Here is a 23014-nt window from a genome sequence, read left to right on the forward strand (position 1 = left end):
GTAGTCTGAGGAAAGTGAATTCAGTTTTTAAAAACAGCACCAGTTGAAGGTTTAGAGACTTCGTTATCTTACATGCTAGCATCTTAGAAATCTGCCTACCACACAATTAACCAAAATACTTTATTCTTATGCATCTTGATAAAAGGAGGTTTACTTTATCAACCAGCCCCTTAACTGAAAAAAAGATGACTCTTCAGAACCCCTAGAAGGAAATTTACAACTAATACATCTCTTGGCAGTTCTTTGGGCTGGGATACAAAGCTATCACGTAGATATTAAAATACTGTGCTCCCTTACAGATGTTCACAGATATTAGGATAAAACTAAGAAAGCAGGACTTCCCTGGTGGTGCAATGGTTAAGAATCTGCCTGCCATTGCAGGGGACACGGGTTCAATCCCTGGTCTGGGAGGATCCCACATGCCGCAGAGCAACTAAGCCCGTGCGCCACAACTACTGAGCCTGCGCTCTAGAGCCAGCTAGCCACAACTACTGAGCCCGCGGGCCACAACTACTGAAGCCCGCCCGACTAGAAACCGTGCTCTGCAACGAGACAAGCCACCACAATGAGAAGCCCGTGCACCGCATGGAAAAGTAGCCCCAGCTTGCTGCAACTGGAGAAAGCCCGTGTGCAGCAATGAAGACGGAATGCAGCCAAAAAAAAAAAGAAAGAAAGAAAAAAACTTAGAAAGCTTTTTCTGGAGTCGAATCCACGTTTCTGCCCAGAAAATACTGGGTGCAGAACAATTAGTTCACTGCAGACCATTGTTTAGTTTCAAACGTAAACAACATGCTCAGCTCAGGGCTGAAGTGACCAGAGTGCTCACTTCATCAGACCAGCACAGTAGTTGTATAATTTTGCCCCCACAGAACAGAGATAGAGAACAAAGAGGAAAAGTGAAAGAACAAACCAGACCTTCCGTTCTACACGTCCTTCTTTCCCATTTTGCCAGTCTCATTTCACTCATAGTGACTCATGGTGAAACAGAGAAATATGTGAATTGCATTCGGATGTGCAAAGGTTAGTAACTACTTAATTTTCAAAACCAGCTCATCCTCCAGAAACACTATAGTTGCCTTCCACTCCATTTCACTTAGATTGTCTTCTGAACAGCTGCAAAAATTGTCCTTAAAGTCCAGACGACATTCGTAGATTAGACCCTCAAAAGGGGAATTTTAAAGCACGCTGTGTTCGGACTGCCCGGGAAGGCATTGCCACTTCTCTTCAGACAGGGGATTTCCGCCGATTTCTTTCTGTTATTTCACCTCTGTTTTGCACTCTGCTCCTTGCTCTGTTGCGGGCCCCCAGTTTTCCTGTAACCAACCACTTAGAACCAATCAAGAAGTAAAGAAGAGAAGAAACGCCCGCCCGCTCCCAATTTCTTTTGTTTCCCTGCCCGCCAACCGCAGAGCCGACCGAGCCAGAGCCGCTGTCATCTTTAACCCGGTTCAGCTGATCGGTTGCCGCCGCCGCCGCCGCCAGATTCCAGAAGCAAAGAACAAGAAGCTGGGAAGCGAGACATGGACGTGAATATCGCTCCGCTCCGCGCCTGGGACGATTTCTTCCCAGGCTCTGACCGCTTCGCCCGGCCGGACTTCAGGGACATTTCCAAATGGAACAACCGCGTGGTGAGCAACCTGCTCTATTATCAGACCAACTACCTGGTGGTGGCTGCCATGATGATTTCCGTCGTGGGGTAAGTGGGGTCCCCCTCCCGGGTACTGATCGGGGTCAGCACCGAGTGGGATCTTGGTGCAAGATCCCGGGATGCGTAAACGCTCTCCAAGACCAGCTCCTGTCCTGACAACTGCAAGCGGCCAAACCAGTGGAAACTTGTTCGCAGGGCGAGGCCGCAGCAATCTGGGGGCCCTTTTTTTTTTTTTCCGCGCCTCGGGCTGAAGAGTGATGGGAGGTCCTGGGGTGAGGAAATGTTGCCAACCTCAGGCAAGAAAAAAATGACTTCTTTCCCGCTGTACCCCAATTACGCTTTTGCTGGGGGTGATATTTGTAGCGCCCCAGTCTCTTAAAAATAAGGAGAAAGAGGAAAGTGGCGTAACCTTATGCTGGGGCTGGCTGGGGCGGACGCCGCCCTGGAAGGCTTGGGGCGCCAGGGTGTGGATCCGGACTCTGCCTTCTGGGGTGTTAGTGTAGAAGGGGCATCAGAGAGGCGACTCTCTTTATAGGTTTCTCTGCCTAATGCCTGCCACATTGTACGGGAAAGCTGAGCTTGGGAGCAAAAGGGTGGGTGTAGCCTGGTGGCGCATCTCCCAGTGTGGGGTGAAGTCTGCCATGACTTTAGAAACGGTGTCCTTTTGCTCTTTTTTCTTCCAGTAGTTGCCAGGCATGGTCACTTTATCTTCACACCCGATCTTAAAATTGTGTCCTCTGTTATATGCGATTTCACACAACACCTGTTCTTCTAGAAACCACTTTTTCTGGTAGTTCACCCTTTAAGAAATGCTTCACTCACTTTTGCAAGATGGGGTGGTGATATTCTAGATCTTGCTGATCCCATGCACCTTTAAAGAAAAAAGCACCCTCAGACTTTATAAAGAAACCCACTTGCCATTAAAGAAGTGTCTGGCATTTCTATTTGAAAGCAAACACAGAGGGAAAAAGCAAGCTGGCCTGGGAGAAAGGAAAAATCTAAACTTGTAAAGTGTGGGAAAGGGCAAATAAGATGGTTTCTGTAGTTGGTTTGCTGTTCTTTGGCATATTTATTGAGTCACTTCTCTGTGCCAAGCTTGGGCACACCAAGATCAATCACACATGAATCCTGACCAAAGGGCACGTGACAGTTGTTGAGAAGATGTAGGACCAAATACCCAGCACAGGGGGGAGAGGGAGAGTTCACAGTTTCTGGGTGTGGTTCAGAATATTTGCCCCCATGCAGAAGTGGACTCTCATTTGTGTGACTGAATAGACAATTACACAGATCCTCATGATGTGTTGCTTAAGGAATTTCCAACTCAGAATGGCTTGGTGTGTGGACAGCATGGGCTCTGAACCGACTCCGAATTATACAGCAGCCAAGTTAAAATTAGTTGGAGTCGGACAGGCCTGGAGCAGCTGCCTTCTGAACCTTCCCCTAGCTTTATGCTTAAGGCTTATTTCTCCGAACAATAAAAAAATTTCTTTAAAACAAAATCTCTGGTAAATAGGATTGCCTCTGTTGTTTTGCTTTTTCTTTTCTCTTTCTTTGTAAAGGCATCTTACCTGGTCGTCTAGCTATGGGGTCTTTTTTTTTTTTTTTGAGGTACACTCCCCCAAATCTAGATATAGGGCAAGATTTGACACAGACCAATCAAATGTACAGAAAAAAAAACACACAAAAAACCTTGCTTTTCAAAAAGATGTACTGCCCAGATCAGACACAAGCTCCAGCAGCCTTGCTACCTTGATGGAATTCATTTTTCACTATGAATGCCCTGACTAAATATAGCTCCTTCATTGTGGTGTCTTAGCCTACTAACTCAGGCAGTTTGGGGTGTTGGCCCTTCCTATTTCCCTTTTCAAATAGGAGATGGGGATTGGCAGTCACATTTTTGAAAGTGAAAGTGAAAAGTAGCCATTTCATTTTTTTAAAATGTCTTTATTGGAGTATAATTGCTTTACAATGGTGTGTTACTTTCTGCTGTATAACAAAGTGAATCAGCTATACGTATACATATATCCCCATATCCCCTCCCTCTTGCGTCTCCCTCTCACCCTCCCTATCCCACCCGCCATTTCATTTTTTAATTAACCTTATCTTTAAAAACTTACAAAAGATACAGGCTAGTAAGTTGTTCTGAAAATTGTGTGCCAAGTGTGGGATTCCCTTTGTACCCCAGTAAAACCTGGTGTGACATCTTCAACTGTTTCCTATGCATCTACAAATGCACAGCCTGTAGTTCTTTCCAGATTGCACTTTTCTTCCTTTATAATTTAATAATAATAAAAGCTAACATTTATTGAGTGCTCTGTGTGCCAGGTACTTTGGTAAGTAATTTAGCAAATTCCCTCATACAGCCCGATGAGATGAGACATTATTATTGCATTATTATTGTTGTTATTATTAGACCTGAGGCTCTGAAAGTTTAAACGACCTGCTCAAAGTCACAACCCCAGACTCTTAACTACTATGCCATCTTCCTATGAGTCATGAGGTTTGGAATTGTAGTATCTTAAAGCTGGAAGAAACTAAATGTCTTCAGGGTCAGGGAGGCTTAGTCGATGCCCGAACGTTTCTCATTCTAAACAGAACTCTCCTCTTTTGGTGATATCAGTAGATGGGAGGGTCAGAGCAGAGCTGGAGGCTGTTTGACTGGATTCTCTACTGGCATCTGATGGTTTCTCATGATATGTTGGTAGAGTGTGTGTGAAAATGTGGCCTGGGTGTTTCCAGGGGAAAGGACTGTGTTGGAAGTGTCTTCTTCAATGGTGCCATCCCCTGCTGGACAGAAGGGACCGCCAGGTCATTGTTGGAGGGCTCTAGCCTCAAGTCCAAAGACTTCTGAGAAGTGGATATTATCTAGCTCCAAAACACCCGGAAGGGCTGCCCAGACCAAGATGGAGATTAAGAGGGATTAGGATAGAGACAGATCTGTGCCTGAAGGCCTGATCAGTCAGGGCCTGGTAATCCATGGTTAGAAGTTTGGTCTTCATCCTAAAAGCATGGTTTCCCAGGCATATGACTTCCACTCAGGAGATCTATTCTACCTCTTAGATTAAGTCTAAGTCTCTTAGCTAATAGTCCTTGTAGGAGACGGTTGCCATATCTTCCGGCTCTTCACAGAGTAGAAAGTAGTGGTTAAGAATTTCAGCACCAGAGCCTGGTTAAGTAAATTTTGAATCCCAACTACCAGTCACTAGCCATGTGACCTTGGGTAGGTCACTTGAACCACCCTTTGCCTCAGGTTCCTCATCTGTAAAATGAGACTAATGATAGTACCTGCATTGTAGGGCTTTTCTGAGGATTATCTGAGTTAATATAGGCAAGTTTCTTAGAACAGTGTCCGGCTCCTACTTTTTGCTTCACGAAATTTATTTTGGAGTTTTCATTATTATTTGTATCATTGTTGGTGTTATCATTGACTTAAGGAGAAACACAGATAGCATCTGTATCCCAGCAGCTCCATCCACCCAAACACCAGTCCCCAACTTATTCAATTCCTCCTGCTTCTACAGGATTTTGCCCCTCACTCCCTACACCTGTGCCCACATCTTGTCTGGTATTTACCCCACAGGCTTTTAATTTGTCTCTTCATTTGTCTTCACTTCATTTGTCTTTCCCAGCACCACTTATTGAAGAGGCTGTCTTTAATCCATTGTATATTCTTGCCTCTTTTATCAAAAATAAGGTGACCATATGTGCGTGGGTTTATCTCTGGGCTTTCTGTCCTGTTCCATTGATCTATATTTCTGTTTTTTTGCCAGTACCATACTGTCTTGATTCCTGAAGTCAGTATAGTCTGAAGTAGTATAGTAATATAGTCTGAGGTCAGGGAGCCTGATTCCTCCAGCTTTTCTTTCTCAAGATTGCTTTGGTTATTTGGGGTCTTTTGTGTTTCCATACAAATTGTGAAATTTTTTGTTCTCATTCTGTGAAAAATGCCATTGGTAGTTTGATAGGGATGCCCTTGAATCTGTAGATTGCTTTGGGTAGTATAGTCATTTTCACGATACTGATTCTTCCAATCCAAGAACATGGTAGATCTCTCCATCTGTTGGTATCATCTTTAATTCCTTTCATCAGTGTCTTACAGTTTTCTGCATACAGGTCTTTTGTCTCCTTAGGTAGGTTTATTCCTAGGTATTTTATTCTTTTTGTTGCAATGGTAAATGGGAGTGTTTCCTTGATTTCTCTTTCAGATTTTTCATCTCTAGTGTATAGGAATGCAAGAGATTTTTGTGCATTCATTTTGTATCCTGCTACTTTACCAAATTCATTGATTAGCTCTAGTAGTTTTCTGGTAGCATCTTTAGGAGTTTCTATGTATAGTATCATGTCATCAGCAAACAGTGACAGCTTTACTTCTTCTTTTCCAATTTGGATTCCTTTTATTTCTTTTTCTTCTGTGATTGTTGTGGCTACAACTCCCAAAACTATGTTGAATAATAGTGGTGAGAGTGGACAACCTTGGAGCTCGTCTCTGGAGCGCCCATACGTTTTGGGTCGTCGTGTTTTCATTGTCATTTGTTTCTAGATATTTTTGGATTTCCTCTTTGATTTCTTCACTGATCTTTGGTTATTTAGTACTGTATTGTTTAGCCTCCATGTGTTTGTATTTTTTACAGATTTTTTTCCTGTAATTGATATCTAGTCTCATAGTGCTGTGGTCGGAAAAGATACTTGATATGATTTCAATTTTCTTAAATTTACCAAGCCTTGATTTGTGACCCAAGATATGATCTATCCTGGAGAATGTTCCATGAACACTTGAGAAGAAAGTGTATTCTGTTGTTTCTGGATGGAATGTCATATAAATATCAATTAAGTCCATCTTGTTTAATGTATCATTTAAAGCTTATGTTTCCTTATTTATTTTCATTTTGGATGATCTGTCCATTGGTGAAAGTGGGGTGTTAAAGTCCCCTACTATGATTGTGTTACTGTCGATTTCTCCTTTTATGGCTGTTAGCATTTGCCTTATATATCGAGGTGCTCCTATGTTGGGTGCATAAATATTTACTATTGTTATATCATCTTCTTGGATTGATCCTGTGATCATTATGTAGTGTCCTTCTTTGTCTCTTGTAATAGTCTTTATTTTAAAGTCTATTGTGTCTGATATGAGAATTGCTACTCCAGCTTTCTTTTGATTTCCATTTGCGTGGAATATATTTTTCCATCCCCTCACTTTCAGTGTATGTGTCCCTAGGTCTGAAGTGGGTCTGTTGTAGACAGCATATATACGGGTCTTGTTTTTGTATCCATTCAGCCAGTCTATGTCTTTTGGTTGGAGCACTTAATCCATTTACATTTAAGGTAATTATCGATATGTATGTTCCTCTTACCATTTTCTTATTTGATTTGGGTTTGTTATTGTAGGTCTTTTCCTTCTCTTGTGTTTCCTGCCTAGAGGAGTTCCTTTAGCATTTGTTGTAAAGCTGGTTTGGTGGTGCTGAATTCTCTTAGCTTTTGCTTGTCTATAAAGGTTTTAATTTCTCCGTCAAATCTAAATGAGATCCTTGCTGGGTAGAGTGATCTTGGTGGTAGGTTTTTCCCTTTCATCACTTTAAATATGTCCTTCCACTCCCTCCTGGCTTGCAGAGTTTCTGCTGAAAGATTAGCTGTTAACCTTATGGGGATTCCGCTGTATATTTGTTGTTTTTCCCTTGCTGCTTTTAATATTTTTTCTTTGTATTTAATTTTTGATAGTTTGATTAATATGTGTCTTGGCATGTTTCTCCTTGGATTTATCCTGTATGGGACTCTCTGTGCTTCCTGGACTTGATTAACTATTTCCTTTCCCATATTAGGGAAGTTTTCAACTATAATCTCTTCAAATATTTTCTCAGTCCCTTTCTTTTTCTCTGCTTCTTCTGGGACCCCTATAATTTGAATGTTGATGTGTTTAATGTTGTCCCAGAGGTCTTTGAGACTCTCCTCAATTCTTTTCATTCTTTTTTCTTTATTCTGCTCTGCAGTAGTTATTTCCACTATTTTATCTTCCAGGTCATTTATCCATTCTTCTGCCTCAGTTATTCTGCTATTCATTCCTTCTAGAGAATTTTTAATTTCATTTATTGTGTTGTTCATCGTTGTTTGTTTGCTCTTTAGTTCTTCTAGGTCCTTGTTAAACGTTTCTTGTATTTTCTCCATTCCATTTCCAAGATTTTGGATCATCTTTACTATCATTACTCTGAATTCTTTTTCAGGTAGACTGCCTATTTCCTCTTCATTTGTTTGGTCTGGTGGGTTTTTACCTTGCTCCTTCATCTGCTGTGTGTTCCTCTGTCTTCTCATTTTGCTTAACTTACTGTGTTTGGGGTCTCCTTTTCACAGGCTGCATGTTCATAGTTCCCATTGTTTTTGGTGTGTGCCTCCACTGGATAATGTTGGTTCAGGGAGTTGTGTAGGCTTCCCGGTGGAGGGCACTGGTGCCTGTGTTCTGGTGGATGAGGCTGGATCTTGTCTTTCTGGTGGGCAGGACCGCATCCAGTGGTGTGTTTGGGTGTCTGTGACCATATTATGATTTTAGGCAGCCTCTCTGCTAATAGGTAGGGTTGTGTTTCTGTCTTGCTAGTTGTTTGGCATAGGGTGTCCAGCACTGTAGCTTGCTGGTCGGTGAGTGGAGCTCGGTCTTAGCGTTGAGATGGAGATCTCTGGGAGAGCTTTCGCTGTTTGATATTATGTGGAGCCGGGAGGTCTCTGGTGGACCAATGTCCTGAACTCGGCTCTCCCACCTCAGAGGAACAGGCCTGACACCCGGCCAGAGCACCAAGAGCCTGTCAGCCACATAGCTCAGAAGAAAAGGGAGAAAAAAAGAAAGAAAGAAAAAAATAAAATAACATTATTAAAATAATAAATTATTAAAAAGTAATTAAGAAAAGAAAAGAAAAAAGAAAGAAGAGAGCAACCAAACCAAAAAACAAATCCACCAGTGATAACAAGCGCTAAAAACTATTCAAAAAACAAAGCAAAAACAAAAACAAAAACGGACAGACAGAACCCCAGGACAAATGGTAAAAACAAAGCTATACAGACAAAAATCACACAAAGAAGCATACATATACACACTCACAAAATGAAAAAAAGGAAAAAAAAACCCAAATATCTATAAATATTTTTTAAAAAAGGAAGAGAGCAACCAAATCAATAAACAAATCTACCAGTGATAATAAACTCTAAATACTAAACTAAGATGAACAAAAAACAGAAACAAATTAGATGCAGAAAGCTAGCCCCAAGTCTACAGTTGCTCCCAAAGTCCACCACCTCACTTTTGGGATGATACGTTGTCTGTTCAGGTATTCCAGAGATGCAGGGTACATCAAGTTGATTGTGGAGATTGAATCCGCTGCTCCTGAGGCTACTGGGAGAGATTTCCCTTTCTCTTCTTTGTTCGCACAGCTCCTGGGGTTCAGCTTTGGATCTGGACCCGCCTCTGCGTGTAGGTCGCCTGAGGGCGTCTGTTCCCGCCCAGACAGGACGGGGTTAAAGGAGCAGCTGATTCGGAGGCTCTGGCTCACTCAGGCCGGGGGGAGGGAGGGGTACAGATGAGGGGCAAGCCTGCGGTGGCAAAGGCCAGCGTGACTTTGCACCAGCCTGAGGCGCGCCGTGCGTTCTCCCGGGGGAGTTGTCCCTGGATTGCGGGACCCTGGTGGTGGCGGGCTGCACAGGCTCCCCGGAAGGGGGGTGTGGATAGTGACCTGTGCTCGCACACAGGCTTCTTGGTGGCGGCAGCAGCAGCCTTAGCGTCTCATGCCCGTCTCTGGGGTCCACGCTAATAGCCGCGGCTCACACACGTCTCTGGAGCTCCTATAAGCAGCGCTCTGAATCCCCTCTCCTCGAGCACCCCAAAACAATGGTGTCTTGCCTCTTAAGCAGGTCCAGACTTTTTCCCAGACTCCCTCCCAGCTAGCTGTGATGCACTAACCCCTTCAGGCTGTGTTCACGCAGCCAACCCCAGTCCTCTCCCTGGGATCTGACCTCCGAAGCCCAAGCCTCAGCTCCCAGCCCCCCCACCCCCACCCCGGCGGGTGAGGAGACAAGCCTCTTGGGCTGGCGAGTGCTGGTCGGCCCTGATCCTCTGTGCGGGAATCTCTCCGCTTTGCCCCCCACACCCCTGTTGCTGTGCTCTCCTCCGTGGCTCCGAAGCTTCCCCCCTCCACCCCCCGCAGTCTCCGCCCCTGAAGGGGCTTCCTAGTGTGTGGAAACCTTTCCTCCTTCACAGCTCCCTCCCACTGGTGCGGGTCCCATCCCTATTCTTTTGTCTCTGTTTTTTCTTTTTTCTTTTACCCTACCCAGGTACGTGGGGAGTTTCTTACCTTTTGGGAGGTCTGAGGCCTTCTGCTGGCGTTCAGTAGGTGTTCTGTAGGAGTTGTTCCACATGTAGATGTATTTCTGATGTATCTGTGGGGAGGAAGGTGATCTCTACATCTTACTCCTCCACCGTCTTAAAGGTCTCTCCTTAGCTAAAGTATTGATACTTCATCTCCATGTGGCCCATGTTGGTGCTACCACTGGGTGGAAACTAAAGTTACCACTTTTTGCTTTTAGTCGCTTGAGATGGTAAGGAGTTTCTTCTATCTGAAAAGAGTATTACTGTAATCTTTTCAAAATGAGTGTGGTCCCGGGACTTCCCTGGTGGTCCAGTGGTTAAGAATCCATCTTGCAATGCGGGGGACGCCGGTTTGATCCCTGGTCGGGAGACTAAGATCCCACATGCCACAGGGCAACTAAGCCCACATGCCACAACTACTGACCCCACGTGCCACAAGGAAAGATGCTGCGTGCAACAACTAAGACCTGACGCAGCCAAAAAATAAAAATAATTGTTTTAAAAACTGAGTGTGGTCCCATAATATGTTCTAGGCTGGTAGCCATCAGCATCTGGTTTTAAGAAATGGGCAGACTGTTTGCCCCTTTTACTGCAAAAAGGAAGAAAAACCAAGTTTCTAGCTGGTAGAGGAAGAAAAGAAAGAGCCCTTGGGTGGATGGGAATGTACTAAAACCTTTGCAGATGAAATCAATTGCATAAACATGCTGAAACCTAGTGGAAATGTTTCTGAGATTCCTCAGCCAATTCTGCAATATTACTCTATTTGTGTTGTTTCATTTGTTCACTCCACAAAGAATATGAGGCACTTACCAATTTCTCAGGCGCCGTGCCGGGAGATACAGTGGAGAATGAGACAGCTGTGGTTGCTGCCTTCACCATGTTTATAGAGGCACCAGGAGGATGCTGAACACATAAGAATTAATTTTTATACAAGTGCACAGAAACATACACGTATATAAACACACATCATTTTCAACCTGACTTACTTGATCTCCCCTATACGTTATGATGCCAAGTCGCAAAACTCTCCGGCGTCAGAAATGGGAGAGGCATTGAGTATATGGACGGGGAAAGGATTATTAAACGGAACCATCCTCACCTGCGGCACAGACGCCTTCTACTCAGTTGGACAAATATTTGCTGAGCACCTGCTACTTGCCAGATACTGTTGGTGCTCTGAGGATACCAGCAGGAGTACAAGTCCACCCAGCCATCCCAAATCCTCCCAGAATTAATCTCTTCCTGCCCTTCCACGCACTTTTATTTGCACTTGAGGCACTGCACATGGCATGCTGGCACATGTCGTTCTGGGGCGGGTCATGTGTTTCTTCTGAGTACAAAACTTTAAGAGGTCTGTCAACACTCAGTGAAATTTTAATCTCAAAATTCTTCCTCAAGTAAGAATTCTTTTGTGAAATCATCTTCTGACACTATGTATATAACCTTGTTCTTCTCAACATCTCCCCATACACACTTTATCTTTTAAAATATTTCCTGCGGTTGGTAGTTTCTATCCCCTTTCCCTATATAAGGATTTACAATGATTCTGGGTAAATGGTCAAGTAAATAGGCGGATTTGGGGCTTCTTTTTTACCCCTTTCTAAGAGGGCAAAAGCTCTTGATCAACTTACTAGGGGCAGAGAGCTCTGTACAGGAAATGCAATTCTAAAAGATGAACTGGACCTATACCAAATTGAACAGCACCCTTGGAGATTTTTTATTTTCCTTTTGGACAAGTGAATCACTCAGCTTCAGAATACTTATAACATCCTCCCCTGGCTCTTGTAATGAGCTTGGCTTCTTGTTTCAGGGAACACTTCCGTGCCCGTGATCTTAAGAAAAAACCTGTAGGCTGCATCTCCGTTCTGCAAGCATTTACCATAAATAGGTAGGATTTCCCGGCCTTTTCTCCCAGGGGGCATTCGTGAAATGAAGACACCTGGAAGACAGAAAGACCATCTGAAGTGGAAAACCGGGGCTTTGGCTTCTGCTTCTTCTAATCTGCTTTGTATCCCATCAGTGAAGTCCTCGTCTGCAGGAAACAAAAAGGAATGCAGAAATTGGGGTTAGTGGGAGGTAAATAGACAGGAACTGCTTGTAGGAAGGGAGTTTATGTGTCACCAGGCTCATTAGCATTTGTCCAAACCCCTGTCCTCTCTCCACAGTGCTGTAAGAACTTGCCATGTGACAAACATTTAATCAACTCCACTAAAAGCATTCAGAAAGAACAGTTTGTAAACAAATATCTTTCCACTTGAGTTCTAAAGCATTATTGTGAGATTAACTGTGGGTTCCTAATTGTTGAAGACAGTGATCAGTGTACGTGAGGGTTCATTATACCATTCTCTCTACCTTTAGAAATTTGCCGTAAAAAAAGTTTAAAAAGGATCTGTTGCAGTCTAATTAGTCCCTTGTATAGTGACTATTTGAAGCTCCATGGCTAGGGGAGGGGTGAGACTCATGGCTTCTAACCCAGGTCCAAGCTGTTGTTAATAAAAAATAAAACCAGCAATGAACTTGATAAATACAAAAGAAAACACGGAGGTTCATGGGTCTTAGAATGGATACTTTTTACATGCCACCTGCTGCCAAGACAGTGGATCATTTGGATGTGTTTAGTTTGATGGGACCAGTACACACGGTGTGATAAGTATTCAGTACACAGCGAGTACGCGATAAATACCATGAGCTGAGCTGATTCAGTTGGTTAGGAAAATCTCAAGGTTAGGTTACTTTAACCTTTCTGTGACAAAGGAGTCTGATCCCTGCCCCACCTTAACTGCCTGTGATCATTAGACCCAGGAGACACTGATCACGTTTACTCAAAACTGATTTGTACATTTACATTTGTCCTTTATAGTCACAGATAGTTCTTGCCAGGAAGGAAGCCGTGTTGGGATACCAAAATAACCACAGAAGAAGGTTGCGATTATCTGAGGAATCCAAGGGCAAGAGGGCCTATATAGACAGGTCTGCAGGTGGATGAATCTCTCTCTGTCCCACCCACTCTCCCTCCTGGCCCCCAGCCAGCACTAGTGACAGAACTTAACCAAGATTCCTCCTTCCAGCGAGCCCAAGGGCCCTGCGATTTCATCTGATTATCTCCTATGTTTGCACAGGAGTTTTTCCTACTTTCGGTTTTTGTTCTGTTCCTTTCATCACAACTCTGTGAAGGTACAAAGACGGGGACCATTTCTACGGTAATACTTAGTGTACAGTGAGAATAATCGCGATTTGTCCAAGATAAATCTCTTGTCACTTAATTCCTGGCCATAGAAAGTTGCTGAGCTTACTTTAAATAACATGAAAATGTGCTAGATTCTTACTTTCCCTTTTTCTTTCTTTCTACAAATATTTACTGAACTCCTGCTCTGTGCCAGCCACTGCGCCAAGTGCTGGGGAGAAAATGTCACGGTCCCTGCCCTCATAGCGCTTGGTCTCTAGTGGGAGACAGAGACGTTCATTCAAACAAATATCAAACTGCCACTGGGTTCAGAGCTATGAAGAAGAGGCAGACGGTGCCAGGATGTGGTCAGAGAGACTGAGAAAAAGCTGATTAAGCTGAGATTCTAAGAAGATAGGAGTGAATCAGGCAGAAAGAACGGCTTGTGCTCTGGCCTGTGATGGCCAGGGGCAGGGTAAGTTCTAGAGACAGATAAGAATGCCAGCAGATGGCTTGCAGAATCAGGAGGCGGCGGTATGAAAAAGCTGACAGGCAGAGATGCTGTACCCCTTAGCCATCCCTCATACTGATGATTCAAATTGTCCCTTCGTCCTGAGAGATGCAGCTTAAGCCAAATTGCAGACTTGGTGGGTGAAGTGTGACCTGAATTTCCGGCCACATTTACGCCCTCAGCTTAGCCCCATTGTCCCAGGTACAAACTACATACCCTGTCTGCAGAGGCAAGCAGGGGCCAGACCCTGAGGGGCCTTGTAGAATGTGGAAAGAATCCTGTTTTTATCCTAAGAGTGATGAGAAGCAAGAAAATGGATGGGTGGATTCATACTGGCAGTGACCCCTCTGGTTGTTTAAGAACCTCAGAAAAACATCGCCAATTTAGAGAAGTGCACTGTGAGTAAATTGTTCCCCACTTTCTTGGTGAGTCAGGCTTCCTCAGGAACCAAACTGCCAAAATAGCTTTTTTGGGTTAGAAAATTGGAACTCAGTGCAAAGCTGCTTCTGCTGCTCAGAAAATATTTCACCACCTCTTTGGCTCTTGTTGGCATCAAAGCATGGCAGGCATTACCAAACGTGCACTTGAGTCGATCTGAAGATCTCTGTTTGGGTAAACTTTTATCACCAGCACTGCAATTGGTGGCCTTGGGACAAATTTATTAACTTATCTATTCCTTACCTTGCTTCTATGTAGAATGAGGTGTGTTTTCAAGATCCATCCTAGCTCTAAAATTCTACTGTTGGCCGAGATTTTTTTTTTTTTTTTTTTTTTAGCAACTTGTGCTGAAACTATAGCTATAGCTAGCTGAGTCATGTTGGCAAGTTTAGGACCTGTGTCCACAGCCACTCATAGCCGCCTTCCTTTAGAGAGAAATGAGAATGCTGAGGGATTTCCCAGAATGATCCTTACTTGCTTACCCCAACTGGAAGGACAGGGTTCTAAAATGGTTGAGGGGGGAAATCTCTGAAGCTGGTTAACAACACAAAATGGGTTATATTATGAATTGCTGTCACAATTACATCAACTGGCACTGTTTTTCTCCCCCTGGATCCCTTTGACTATGTTTCTTTACTGCCCTGGGCCTCAGTTTATGCATCTGTTTAATGGGACTGGGATGACTCCTCTTTGACAAGTCTGCTACAGGATTCTGTGATGGGATTCTAAACTTTTATACAACTGTCAGTGATTCCACCAGAATTTTTAACTATTACTTTTATCTATCAACTTTTTAATTGGATAGGATACATATGTATGTAAATATATATTTTTAACTCACAATAGAAAAACATATTGTTTCTGATTTGTAAAACTAGGTCCTATTTTCAACAAAGATAGAAAATCAGGATCTCGCTCTCTTTTCTCTCCCTCCTCTCTCCCGCTCTCCTTTGCTTCCCTCTATCTTCCTTCCTCCCTTCCCCCCTCTCTCTCATTCACAGACTACCAAAAAATGAAATGGCACCCATCGAGCCCAATGGCAATTGTCCACATGAAAGCTGGGGTGGCACATTTATGGAAGTTTTGTCCTAAAGGTCCCTGGGCTTCACTGTGACTGATGTCACTAAGAACCCAACTGTTGAGTAAAACAGCTTTACTCATCTCAGTCGACAACTGGTTCCCAAACTCCTACACTCACTGGAAAATGAAATTAATCTCTGGAGGGTGGTCTATTTTGTTCCAAGTAGAGGGAGGTGCCAGGGCAGTGGGAGAGGTGTGCATTTTACCCTTTCTTAGAATGGAATTGCCCTTAAGCGGAGTAAGGAAGAAAATCATTTCTGCTCCAAGTAACTTTGTTCATTTTTTTCCAGCTTGGAACTTTGGTTTAATTACAGATCATGGCTGGGCACGTGGTAAGCTAAAACCACTTCTGTAGGACTCTGCGCTGTTCTTTTCCCTTGAACATGAGCAACAGGAACAGGTGAAAAGCAAATCTGGAATTGCTTGAGTCAGGCCTGGATTTTTCATTGTTCTTTGTCCTGGGCTTTATTTAGACATTCAGCCTAGGTATCTACCTCACTTGTCCCGAGAAAAATAGAAACAGCTTGGCATGCATTTTATTATATGCTACACCTCGTGAATTGTTCTTTTAACAGATATTCCAGGAAGAACTGCGCCGGAGACCTTTGACACTTTGCCACCAACCAGCCATCTCCTATTTGCAGCTTATGCAAAGGAGTTTCCTAAACTTGAACCCTCTGCTCTGCTTCTTTGAGTTGATGTTGATTTTGTCAACATCAAGGCTATGTAAAAGGGTTTGTCTCTTTCAGGCACCTTTCCCCCATTTCTTTTATTTTTAAATATCAATTTTTTTTTTATTTTCAAGTAATACATGGCTATTGAAAAAATGTGAAAATAGAGATAAGCAAATGGGAATATATTATCAATGATCCTATTACCCAGTATAACTACTGGAGTCTTTTGGTATCATTTCTCTCAGAATCTTTTTGGTGCTAGAAATGAAATTTATTAATCCGTGAGAGTTTCTGAGCCTCTCTACCCAGACTCCCTACCACTTGCTAAAGAGGATTTTGTTTTGGCTCTGTCCAAGTCTTCCCTTCCCCAGACCTATAAGGAAATTTTTGTCTTTCCCAAACCAATTCCAGGGTCAAAGCTGGAGACACGGTATAAGCCAGATAAAACTGAAAAAGAAAAGAAAAAAGAACAAAGAGACGAAGAGACCTAAATAATAAAAAACTGACGGAGGAGGACAGATAGACTAGCACGTGTGCTGGAAGGTGGGAAAGCTTGCAGGGCAGGTGGTGGATTGGTTACAAGAGGATCTAGAGAGTGGGCAGGAAACCAAGGTTTGGATGGGAGAAGGAAGAGCTTGGCTGTGCGTATGAATTGAAATTGCATTAATGTTATTGGAGAGATGAGGCAAGGTAAGATTGGACTGTTGTAGTTGGCCTGTCCCAAGCCGGTGTTGTGGGGCTGAGGAGCAGTTACTTTTATATCTTTTTTTTTTTTTTTTGAATTAACCATCCCATAGTCTTTTTTCTTTTTCTTTTCTTTTTTTTTAAAGATCAGGTTTTAGTTTTTATCTTTTTTTTTTAATTTATTTTTATTGGCTGTACTGGGTCTTAGCTGTGGCACGCAGGATCTTTTCGTTGCAGCGAGCGGGCTCCAGAGCGTGTGGGCTCTGTAGCTTGCAGCGTGCAGGCTCTCTCGTTGAGGTGCACGAGCTCAGTAGTTGCGGTACGTGGGCTTAGTTGCCCTGCCACATGTGGGATCTTAGTTCTCTGACCAGGGCTCGAACCCGTGTCCCCTGCATTGCAAGACAGATTCTTAACCACTGGACCACCAGGGAGGTCCCCTTTTACATCTTTATATTTCATTTTTTATATGTTCATTTTATTTCTGATTACAAAATAATTTACGAATTGCAAAAATTTCTACTTCTGAGTTATATAACATAGGTGCTAAATCCACCTACCAGAGAGAATTGTTGCTTTTACCCAATCAATATATTATCGTCTTCCCACATTATTAAGTACACTTTGACTTTTTGAAAACAGTTGTATATGCCACCATTTAGTAAATTGTTGGCCACATAGGTTGTTTCTAAAGGTTATAAACCATAAATACCACTTGTGTGAATACTGTTACAGTTCAGTCTTTGCATTTTTATTCACTTCCTTAGACTATTCTAAAGAGGAGATTTTTGCCTTGAAGGGTATAAGTATTTGCAAGAGTTCTGAATGAAATAAGCAACTTATTATTGTAGGGGTTAATTTTAAATTACATGCTACTACTTTTACCACTGTTTAACTCCGTGCATTTTGGTAGAAATTTTTTACTTTTTCAAAGGAGTTTGACATAACTTATGTCCCTGATTTCACCCATTAAGATATGCAATACTTTCACTCCTATTTGAAACTATTTAAAATAGCTTTTGTGTTTCAGGAGGCAGAATCAGAGCTAAAATTTAAAGGGATTTTTAAAAAAAAGAATCTTAATTGTCCTAAATATGCATCCCAATATGAATATGACTCCTTCATCTGTTCTATTTCAGAGAAAGTAAGCTCTGGGCATCACCTTTCATTATCCTGTCTTCCAAATCAGTGATGTTAATATTCAGAGCATGATGATAACACACTGACCCTCTTTGTCCTTCCCAAGCAAAATGCTCATTAGCCTCTTAGAAGAGTAAAAAGTTAGTAATTCATCATACTTGCTGACCACAAATGTCTTGTTAAGGGTTTTGTACACATAGTGGGGTGGGAGGGTTGGACTGAGTGGGGCTACAATGCTCAGTCATTCTCACTTATGAAATACTTGATCTAAATTTCCTCTTTATAATGTGTTTCCCCTATTATCAACAGTAGAGTAACCTTTGCTTGATGTAACAATGAAACTGGAGGTTCTATGCTTGGAAATCTCAGTTGATGACCCATCTCCTAATGATACTCTGGGCCTTTTAAAGAACTATAATGGCCCCTCCATGCCAGGAGTCGTAAACCCAAATGCCTCCATGGGCCAGGCAGCTTACGTGAGAGAGCAGTGCAGGGGAGCTGTTAGAAAAACAATATTAATGGCAGCTCACTGGGGGCCTCTGTGTCAGAGATGCCATAGATACTGGGGGTGGGGGGTGAGGGCTGAGGCTAAATGGAGAGCATTTATTCTATCTAAGTGAGAAGGCACTCCAGCCAGTGGCTGACATGGGAAACTGGGCCCAGTTTTATGAGATTTTCTTGTTTCCAGGAGAAGCAAGAAATCCCAAGATTTATGGATTTTTTTTTTTTTTTAAACACATTGGGGGCTTCCCTGGTGGCGCAGTGGTTGAGAGTCCGCCTGCCGATGCAGGGGACGCGGGTTCGTGCCCCAGTCCGGGAGGATCCCACATGCCGCGGAGCGGCTGGGCCCGTGAGCCATGGCCGCTGAGCCTGCGCATCCGGAGCCTGTGCTCCGCAACGGGAGAGGCCACAACAGTGAGAGGCCCGCGCACCGCAAAAAAAAAAAAAAAAAAAAAATTGGGATTCAAAGTTTTAAAAATTATTGCACAGTCCAATCACAAGTGTGACTGCAGACCGGATCAGGCTCATGGAGCCCACTGTGTGACCTGTACTCCACATTCATCTAGCATGGCAGCTTCTAGGAGGATTTAAATAAGCCCTTGGAGCTCAGAAAATACAATCAACGTGTACTAGAGCCCAGGATGTATAAAAGCTAAAGACAGCCCATCCAAAAGAGGGGCCCTAGTCTTTTAAAATGCTGGGCCTCTATTGAGACGGGCTATTTGATGGGAGTCACACTGCCTCAGTGGGAATCTTTGCTCCACCATTTTCTAACCTCTGTGCCTAAGTTTCTTCCTTTGAGAAGTAAATTGATGGCATCTACCTCATCAAGATATGATTAAATGAGACAACTTATATAAAAGGCTTAAGTAAGTACTTTGTTGTTACTCTTCCTCCCCTTCCTCCTTTTCTTCCTCCTGACCTGGGCTCCCTCTGTTTTCATATCCCAGGTTCCTGAGCCCCTTCAACATGATTCTTGGAGGCATCGTGGTGGTGCTGGTGTTCACGGGCTTTGTGTGGGCAGCCCACAATAAAGACATCCTCCGCCGGATGAAGAAGCAGTACCCCACAACGTTTGTCATGGTGGTCATGCTAGCCAGCTACTTCCTCATATCCATGTTTGGGGGAGTCATGGTGTTTGTGTTTGGCATCACTTTTCCTTTGCTGTGTAAGTGAACCTGGGCCTTCCTTTCCTTATATCATAAAGAAATGTAGGCGCGATCATTCAGTGGGAATAACCTAACCTGTTTCTGAGGTGTGCTGGCAGGTCTACAAAATTATCAGAATTTTCTGAAACAGCAGATCAAGGCCTAATAGTCCATTAATTGCACAAATACAGTAAACAAAACAAATACGGATCGCAAGTCATACAGCAGAAAAGTGGTATAGCCTGCACTGGAATCCAGATTTGTCTGATATCAGAGTCTGTTCTCAGTCGTTCAGTGCCGGGCATCCTTTGGTGACAGAGAAATGGATGTTTACTCTCTACTTACTCAGAAGATCATAATTATTGTTGAAAGTTGTGTAAGTTGGCCCAGAATATAGATACCAAGTACTCCAATTCTGGTGAAGAGAAATAGACATTTTCTAAAGTCTATATGCATTGTTTACCGAGATTCCCAAGCACTTGAAGCCTGAAATAGAGAACAGATAAAATTCCATTCTCATCAAGAGAAATCTGATTAAAATTATAGTGTATTAAGTGACAGGAATATCCCTTTTACTTTTAATAGCATTTCACGTGTGCCACTATACCATTAAATAAAATCAATTGCTTGTTTAAGGTTTGTTAGATTAAGCCCAGAATATTTATATGTGAATCTCATACCTTATTGGATAAGATAATTGAATCAGTAAATTCAGACTTTTTGAAATACTCTTCAGGTTTTCTTTATGTGCTACAGGCTTAGTATTTCAGTGATTCTGCTTAAATGCACAGCTTGTAAGAACACAAGCCAGGGTAATGAAATGTATCAGAAGTCAAGAGTCAAGGGTCCAGGTTTCTATTCCTAGACCTGCTGGACACCAGCCATGGGATCTGGACCAGTTATCCTCTATGGGCTGTAGTTCACTCATCTATAACAGAAGGAAATTAGACAATATCAGTGATTCCCAAACTTTGATGATTGGGAGAATCATCCAGGATGATTTTTAAAAATATAAATTTGCCAGCTACATCCCTTGGAGATATTGATTCTTTGGGTCCACAGTGGTGCCCAAAGACCCTGTAGTTTTAGAAAGCTTCTCAAATGTTTCTAATGGCCACTCTAGATTAGGAGCCTCCAGAGAGAACACACATCAGTGCGTCTCAAAATGAAGGTCCAAAATCGCCTACGTCAGAAGCATCCACAATTAGAAGCATCCACAATGATTACCGAACTGTTACATTCTGGCATCCTACCTCAGTCTTAACAGGCTGAATTTTAGGTGATGAAGACCAGGAATTTGCCTACTTAACCGTCTGTCCAGGTGATTTGTATGTACACAGAAGTTTGAAAACTGCTGGTGCAGATCACCCAGTGTGTCTGTTTAAAATACAGACTCCCAGGACCATCCCTTTAAGATTCTGGTTCAGAAGGTCTAGGGGAGAGGCCAGAGAATCTTTATAAACAAACTCAGGTAATACTTAATAGTCAGGCAAATCTGGGGAACACCAGGTTACATAAGGCCCATAAGACCCTTAGCTTTTTATCTAGACATCTATACCCAACACTATGGAAAACTGCCCCATAGCAGACATTTTCTAAGAGGACTTCACCTGCATGCCTCCTGCAGGGACAAAATACAGGTAATCCCTGAACTGAGCATGAGCTCTTTTCTGAAATGCTTGGTGTTCAGTTGCTTTTTAGTGAAGTTGGAATCACATGGATTCACTCTGAATTTCAGGGCATTTAAGTAGCATCTGAAAGGTAATGATATCAATGTGTGAAGGGAAGAGAGTGGCAGCCAGATTATGGTCCTTGCTGCTGAACACAACATTTTCCTGCACACACAAAGAATACTTTATATAAAGTCCAAGGATCCATGTGGGGACTTGGATCAATGAGAGAACCAGACTGGACTGTAGCTAACAGAGAAAGTTTCTGCTACAAGTGTGAAGGGAAACAGAGAACCGTTGCTTTGATGCTAACCACGTTTCACTTCCCTGTAGTGATGTTTATCCACGCATCGCTGAGACTCCGGAACCTCAAGAACAAACTGGAGAATAAAATGGAGGGGATCGGTCTGAAGAGGACGCCCATGGGCATTGTCCTGGATGCCCTAGAACAGCAGGAAGAAAGCATCAGCAAGTTCACTGACTATATCAGTAAAGTGAAGGAGTAAATAGAGCTGACCTGCTGATAGGGTTGCAGCAGAAATCGAGTTGCAGTTTGTCCTTGTCCAGACCTACTTTCCGTTTGTGTTTTTGAAATACGAGGTGCACAAACCATCCAGCTATCCATGGCAGCACGCACGGAGAGGCCACCCTGTTCTCATCTCTGCTGTTACAGAGAAAAGGCCTCAAACTGAAAGAAACCACCCTCCTATTATGTCTGAAGTTTCAAGTGTGTTTATGAAAGCTGATAGGAAATGGGTCGCACTTATTTCTTAAGGGGAATAAAAGAAAAGAATTACGGATTGTACTACAACAGTATGGTTATCTTGTAGGAAAAACATAATTGTAAAGGATCAAGGCAATATGAGTAAACGAAAAGACTACTAAAGGAGAGGATGTCATGCATTAGCCTGTTTTAATCCCCCTCAGCATCCTTCAAAAATATTCCTTCCTTAGGATTATAATATGTGGGGTATAAAGTAGTTTGTATTATTCTTTAAAATCAAAGGTGATCTCGATCACTTTGCCTCCTGTTTGATGTGCAGTGGATAAACCAGTTGTTTCTATTTTGTTTATAAATATAAAGCTAGCTATTTAGGAGAATATTTTGTCAACCTTTTGTAAATTTTTGAAGTGCTAGTAATATGTTCTCACTAGAAGGCATTTGTTGCAAACTAAATATCCTCTTCTTTAAGGAGGTTACAGCTCTGTAACCTGTATTATTCTTGACGGTCTTGTTAAAAAACAAAAAAATCAGAATAAAACTTGAGTTTCTATTGCACAGTTTTTGTTGTTATAATGACAAAAAGGTGTCCAAGATAATGTTTCCCTTTTTTCTTCACTGTTTGATTTTTAACTGGAACATTTAGAAAGAAGGAAATGAACGTGCGTTTTACTAATTCCTTAGGGGCAGAAAGAGGACAATAATAGCTGATCTTTTGAAATCTGAAAAGCATCTTTAGATGACCAAGCAAAAAGACCTTCAAAAATGGGAGTGATCAACAGCTTCTGCAGTTCATAAAAATATTAGATAGCACTTGGTGCAGTTATATGTTTTCATAGCTAGACATTAGAATTAAGATAGCATGAGTTTATATTTTCTATTACTTTCTTCCTTTCACTTCCCATGTATTTAGAAATAGATGATACAACATGTTTTCCTTGCCAATTGTGTGATTTCATAGATGAATAGAAAATATTTAGCTCTCCCTAGCATGGAATTAGGAAGACATTTGGAGCAGTACTTATTGAAGAGACCCTGTATGTCCTAGAATAAGAAGCAATGCATATGCTGCTCCTGCTTTTTTCTTGCATTTTAATTTCTTAGCCTACCCGCAGCCTTTCTCTCTAGCAAAGCGATATCACCATGACTTCACATACATGGCCTAGAATTTGTACCCATAGCCAAATATGAATAAAATTTATCAAAGATTTTTTTTGGGGGGTGAGACTTTATTTACTGTGCATCTGTGTTAAATGTCTGAGAAACTCAGTGACAGCCCTATAAACACGCAAATATTC

General features: G+C 42.5%; 1 protein-coding gene across 2 annotated transcripts; it reads left to right on the forward strand.

The window, feature by feature from the left end:
• The first annotated feature begins 1216 nt into the window (after positions 1-1216).
• ARL6IP5 (ADP ribosylation factor like GTPase 6 interacting protein 5) lies at positions 1217-22927 on the forward strand. 2 transcript variants are annotated; one of them, XM_029243060.1, is made up of 4 exons: positions 1217-1696; positions 11800-11877; positions 19128-19345; positions 21329-22927. In XM_029243060.1, exons 1-4 carry the CDS (start codon positions 1521-1523, stop codon positions 21499-21501), a joined length of 645 nt encoding a protein of 214 aa, XP_029098893.1. In that variant the 5' UTR covers positions 1217-1520; the 3' UTR covers positions 21502-22927. The 2 variants fall into 2 exon arrangements, with proteins under 2 accessions (XP_029098893.1, XP_029098894.1); XM_029243061.1 differs by lacking the exon at positions 11800-11877 and having other exon boundaries at positions 1295-1696.
• The last annotated feature ends 87 nt before the right edge of the window (positions 22928-23014 follow it).

The sequence above is a fragment of the Monodon monoceros genome, unplaced genomic scaffold (assembly GCF_005190385.1).
Source record: "Monodon monoceros isolate NGI ecotype Baffin Bay Population unplaced genomic scaffold, NGI_Narwhal_1 Super_Scaffold_3, whole genome shotgun sequence".
NCBI classification, from domain to species: domain Eukaryota; kingdom Metazoa; phylum Chordata; class Mammalia; order Artiodactyla; family Monodontidae; genus Monodon; species Monodon monoceros.

Bases quoted from the DNA above. Each gene is read 5' to 3' on its own strand.
- ARL6IP5 (XM_029243060.1), top strand. From the start codon at position 1,521: ATGGACGTGAATATCGCTCCGCTCCGCGCCTGGGACGATTTCTTCCCA. The intron at 1,697-11,799 runs GTAAGTGGGGTC...TTCTTGTTTCAG, and splicing joins ATGATGATTTCCGTCGTGGG to GGAACACTTCCGTGCCCGTG. The intron at 11,878-19,127 runs GTAGGATTTCCC...TTCATATCCCAG, and splicing joins CAAGCATTTACCATAAATAG to GTTCCTGAGCCCCTTCAACA.